The following is a 5,203-nucleotide window of genomic DNA, read 5'->3' as shown; positions in this document are numbered from 1 at the left end:
AAGGTTGAGTGCAATCAATTTTACTTTGTAACATATTTTGCCTTGAACTGATGTACAGAATGCTACATGCATGGGCACACACACTATCAAAGACTTAAGTTATTTTAGCAAACTCTGCATTTCTCCATCAGTTTCAGTGCCATCTGTTGTTTGCTAATGGACATTGAACTTTTGTTCTATGTAATCACTCTGTCAGCAAGGTTGACTACAAGAATTGCCAATTTTAACACTTTAGTTTGTCTTCAATTGCATTATAGTAGCTTTAACCCTGACAAACTCTACTTGGAGAGTTTTGAGGGTGTCACAGATCAGCAGCTGGTTTCCTACTCCGTGAACAGCAGATGCCCTGAGAAGAAGCTGTCTCTGGTGATACCACTGCCACCATGGTTGGCCACCAGCCAGACTTGGTCTCCCTTCTGAAGCTTAACATATGTTTGACCACTGGCTGTGGTGAACCCATTCTGCCGTGTGGTGAATGAGTGGACAATCAGATCTCCATTACGCATCAGATCTATACTGGCATCATTCCTGTTGATTGTACAGTGGAACTGAAATTCATAAACACCTGGATGTTCACAAGTGAAAACCCCTGTGTTTACATCATAGCTGTTCTGTCCATTGTAGATCACATCATGGAAGGGGATGGGTGAGCTAGTTTTGGGGAAACTGTTGCCCAGTCGAACTGAGAATGCAACATTCTGCTCTTTGTAGACTTTTGGCTTAGGTGTTGCTCCTCCTGTGTGAAAAACAATGTGGAAAAAAATGTATCAATTGAACCTTCACATTACACTCACATTAAGAACATTAACAATAAATTAGTATTTATCAGTAATAGAGGAAGAGGTGGTAGACTTACCTGGTGATGGCTGTGATCCACCTGTGTTTCCTCCTACAGAAGATTAAAGGTGAAAATCAGTATTCCCAAACTACTTCAGTGTTGGCACAAGTCATCATCAGCTGTGTCAGGGCAAATTTCAGTACATCAACTCACCATCACTCCATGGACTGAGGTCAAAGGCAGGGATGTCCTCACACCTGGCGTAACCAGATCCTCGAGGTCTGTACTGGAAGGGTCTTTCAGGTACCTCAGTGATGTCAGTGTTGTCACAGATGATGCGAGCAAGTGATGTTTCCCTCAGGGACTCCCTCTGAGCATCAGTGAAGACTCCATCGTTCTCCCACCAAAGCCTGATATTGGACAAGTTGTTAGCATGGCATTGCAAAGGAAACATACAGGTGCTGCTAAAAGCTGTATCCACATATTTAAGTAATGTCTGTGGAGGTGAATGTACCTGTCTCCCTGGCGGATCCTCTGGAACTGAGTGGAAATCAAGCAGGCAAACAGAGGTCCCACTCTTCCTCCTTTGACGAATGGCTCAGCCACCCCTCCCAACCACACGTCAATGTTGTCGGGTGTGCGATAGAGATCCAGGAGGTGCTTGGCTAGTTTAGTGTTGTTCAAAACTGTTGCCAACTCAGCCTGAGTTTTGGGTTGTGACAGTCCGCAGAACCCACGCCATTTGTTGTAACCTGAAAAGGAAGATAACGCGCTGTAAAACACCCAAAAGTGCACATGCTAAATACATTCTCAACATAGCATACAAAGCTATAGGGTCAAATAAATACCAGGTAGTCCATGGTCTCTTCCTCTCTGCATGTTGAGTGCTCCCAGATCCAGAGCCAATTCAACAGAGAATTGGAAAAGCCTGTCCCTCAGCTCATCAGTCATCATCTGATCCTGTGTGTTCAGCTTGGCCTGGCGGCCCACCAGCCCCCTCAGCACTGGGTCCAATCCACCTGTAAAGCATTAAAGGGCGTTTAATTCTGATCACTTGCATTTACTCTCTCTGTTTCGAAGAACTAAGAAGTTAGAGATCTTTGCTATACCTTCAAAGACGATCCTCCATGGTGCAAAGAAGGCTCTGTGAAGCAGTGGGGAGGGATAATCAGAGTGCTCCTGATAGTCCTCATCAAGCCGAAACATGAAAGGCTGAACCATCAGGTGAGCAAATCGGTAGGCAGCTGTGGCAAACACATTGGAGATGCTGGGATCCACGTTTTCATCATAACCAGGATAGGTGGAAAGCTGCCTGGCAATGAAGTCTGGACCAACAATGTGGAGCAAGTAGTCTCTGAAAGTAAGAACCTGAAAACAAAAGGAATCGGAGTCAGATCAACCCTTACCCCGATCAAGGACACAGTTCTTGATGCAAGGTTTGTGCTCTTCATAGAGCTGAGCCCCTCCCTCACCTGGAAGTATCCACCCATGATCTTGCGGGCCTCCTGGTAGAGTCTCTCTCCGCCCCAGTGAGGATTGAGCTTGGCGAGGGCACGAGCCAAACGATTGTGCTCACGCATCATCAGTGTGTGCAGAGAGGTCAGACCAATGTTCTCATTGCTGCGCTCATCACCTGGACGAAAAAGTACAACGCAGATTTTAATGAATACAACTAAAGTTGTTTTACTTGTAACAACCACAATGTGGTTGATGCTTGAACTGGAATCAGCAAGTCAGTGCTTTTGTTGCTACTCACCAGCCAGAAAGCAGGGCACCTCCTCAGCCTCAACGTCATTAGTAATGCGGGCTCGTGAAGCACACATGTTGGCACCCATGTTGGTGAAGGGCAGGAGCTCACGGCCATTGTCAGTAAACTTTGTGTTGACCCTCAAAAGACCCTCGTCTGTGGTCAGGTTGCGTAGGAAACGAGCTTTGGCGTCGTCTGAGCCGTAGACCTGACCCACATCAAGGAAAGCTGTGAGAGAGTTCATCTGCTGACGGACAGTACTCGCACCGAAGATGTGGCCTGTGTTGCCTGAACCGCAGCCTGCTGTTGAGCGGAAGAAGGGCATGCACTCCTCTGACCCTTCATGAAAACGGGAGTCGTTCTTAGGAATCTATTCAGACAACAAGAGGCAGTTAGCATTAAGTGTTTGTCAGTTCTTTAGGTGTTTCACCTGTTCTCCTTTATAAAGCAGTGACACTGACCTTGATGGGGAAGCAGGGCTCTGTGCGTTCACAGCTTTTATCACAGTCAATGCCGTTATTGAAGGAGCGGATGACAGGAGAGTGAGGAGTGAAGGTCAGATCGTGGTCTGTCCACTGGCCAAAGATTGTCACCAAGTGAGTGTAGAGTGGGTCGCTCTCCACGTCAGCGTTGGCTGCGCTCAGAATCCGGTTGGACACTTCCCTGACCTGGGGACAAGATATAGACAATAAAAGTGATGAATTTACCGATCACTGTTTATCTCTTATTCTTCACTTACAAGTGAGGAAGATGTGATTAAACAATTGAATGTATAACTTGTTTTATATCACAATATTCACAGTTTACATAGTACTTAATGACCTATTTTATGATAATAAATGTGCACTACCAGTGGTAGATGATGTCCATTGACTCTCAGCCCATGGGACCAGCCTTTAGGTAGAGAGAGGCCACCCTCATACTCAGCAGGGAGCCAGCGGGTGAAAGGGACGTTGGAGGATCCCCATCTTGTGTTTTCTCTGTATGGGAGAAAACAAATCCATTATTTCTCTCTGTTTTCCTTTCTGTTTTAGGAGATCATTTTTCTGGCATGTCACACTTATTAAATGTTCTTAACTGGGAGATCACAGAGAAAAGGACACATGTGGTCAGGAACATCACATCACTTGCCTTGCTGTCATTTTTGGCCATTTGAAAATTACCGAACTGAAAAATAAATGTCCCTCACCTGTTGTTGCAGGTGCTGCTTGGAGTGCGAAACCTGTCTAAGTTGGGAGTTGTAGCACAAGAGGGGACCCGGTGTCGGGGTGAGCAGCCTGTAAGCTCAGAGATGACCTCCAGGTCCTCCTCAGAGATCAGATCTAAAGAAGAAGAAGAAAAAACAAACGCAGCTGTAGCCGACTTGCACACATATGTACAAGCATCAATCAGAGAATCTGTTAAGACCACATACCTGTGGCATTGATGGAGCGTTTTGGGCGTCTGTTGAGAGACCTCTTCAACATCTTAACAGCTACGTCCATATAGTCTGCAGCACGGGCAGCCGTACGGGTTGGTCCAACGGGTTGTTTCAGCAGTCGCAGAACATCTGAAGGATGTGCTGCATTCCGCCTCACACGGTCAAGGCTCCTGCATCGAGTGGTCAGGTCAGACTTATTAATTCAGAATAACATCATTTACAACCATTGGGTTGTTTTTTCTGATTAACAACAGAAAGCCTCTCATCGGATTTGCACACTCACTCCTGTCTGGAATATTCATAGGCGTTATCCACAGTGGCCTTGGCCGCTTTCACTAGTTCTGCAATCATACTCCGGCTCAAATGGGACTCTGAAAAAAAAGTGTCTTATTTCACTTGGGCCTATGGTTCACCTTTAATGCAGATGTTTTTGCCCAGTGTATTTCTGATGCCACATAGCACACAATTCCAACATTTTCCAGAACATTTATACAGTATAGTACAGAGTATATATGCAGAGTACCCAAACATTGGCTACACTTGTTTAAGATGCGATGTTAAATATGTTGAAACATAAAATAATAAATTGGATTAGTGTAGCTTAGTTACACAACAAATTAATATAGCTCCTTGAAAATGACACTCACCAGCATCCACCTGCCACTGCAAGGACAGGCAAAGTGTCGCAGCCAGCAAACACAGAAAACGACCCATCTCTGTAAAACAGATAAGAATTCTCCAGTCATTCAAGCACTGCTCAAATAACTTCAAAATTTATCTGAAAACAAATAGCTATTCATAAATATAAAGGAAAACACATTAAAACTACACATACGTTATTATTGATAAAAGCAAATTAACCTTAAAAATAAACAGCATTACTAATAGTTACCTGCATGTGATAAGATGAAGCTCAAGTCCTCCGATGTTACGCACCATCCACCTTGAATTAGCTGCTGCTGTTGTCACGGTCACTGTTGTGTTTTATAGCCATTTCATCTGATATGATGTCTCGTGTCACGAATTCTTTCTCAGACAAGCATATCATTTTCTCCTTCCTAGTTCCTCTTCTGTGGCATCCATGTCGAGAAAAGTCTCAAGCAGGCTAATTATAGAAACCAACCTCTGAGAAAGCCACAGCCTTAAGGTTACCTGAACAATTTTTTGGTGTTTTATTTAGTTATTAAAAAAAAAAAAAGATTTGAAAACAAGTATGTAAGGCAGAGGAACAAGCCAACAGGAAAGATGCATATTGACC

General features: G+C 44.4%; 1 protein-coding gene across 1 annotated transcript; it reads right to left on the bottom strand.

Annotated features, from left to right (window-relative positions):
- Positions 1 to 272: 272 nt before the first annotated feature.
- Positions 273 to 4,714, bottom strand: LOC146981488 (eosinophil peroxidase-like). Its single transcript, XM_085786744.1, has 14 exons — positions 4,593 to 4,714; positions 4,229 to 4,316; positions 3,940 to 4,115; positions 3,715 to 3,847; positions 3,376 to 3,505; positions 2,987 to 3,193; positions 2,535 to 2,895; positions 2,251 to 2,411; positions 1,888 to 2,146; positions 1,627 to 1,797; positions 1,293 to 1,530; positions 992 to 1,188; positions 857 to 889; positions 273 to 736 (listed from the first exon to the last, which is right to left on the bottom strand). The coding sequence occupies exons 1-14, from the start codon at positions 4,657 to 4,659 to the stop codon at positions 324 to 326; spliced, it is 2,634 nt and encodes an 877-aa protein (XP_085642870.1). The 5' UTR covers positions 4,660 to 4,714; the 3' UTR covers positions 273 to 323.
- Positions 4,715 to 5,203: the final 489 nt, after the last annotated feature.

The sequence above is a fragment of the Trachurus japonicus genome, chromosome 9 (genome assembly GCF_045865225.1).
Source record: "Trachurus japonicus isolate A0001 chromosome 9, Traja_1.0".
Taxonomy (NCBI): Eukaryota; Metazoa; Chordata; class Actinopteri; order Carangiformes; family Carangidae; genus Trachurus; species Trachurus japonicus.
This window is presented reverse-complemented; position numbering and strand designations above follow the sequence as displayed.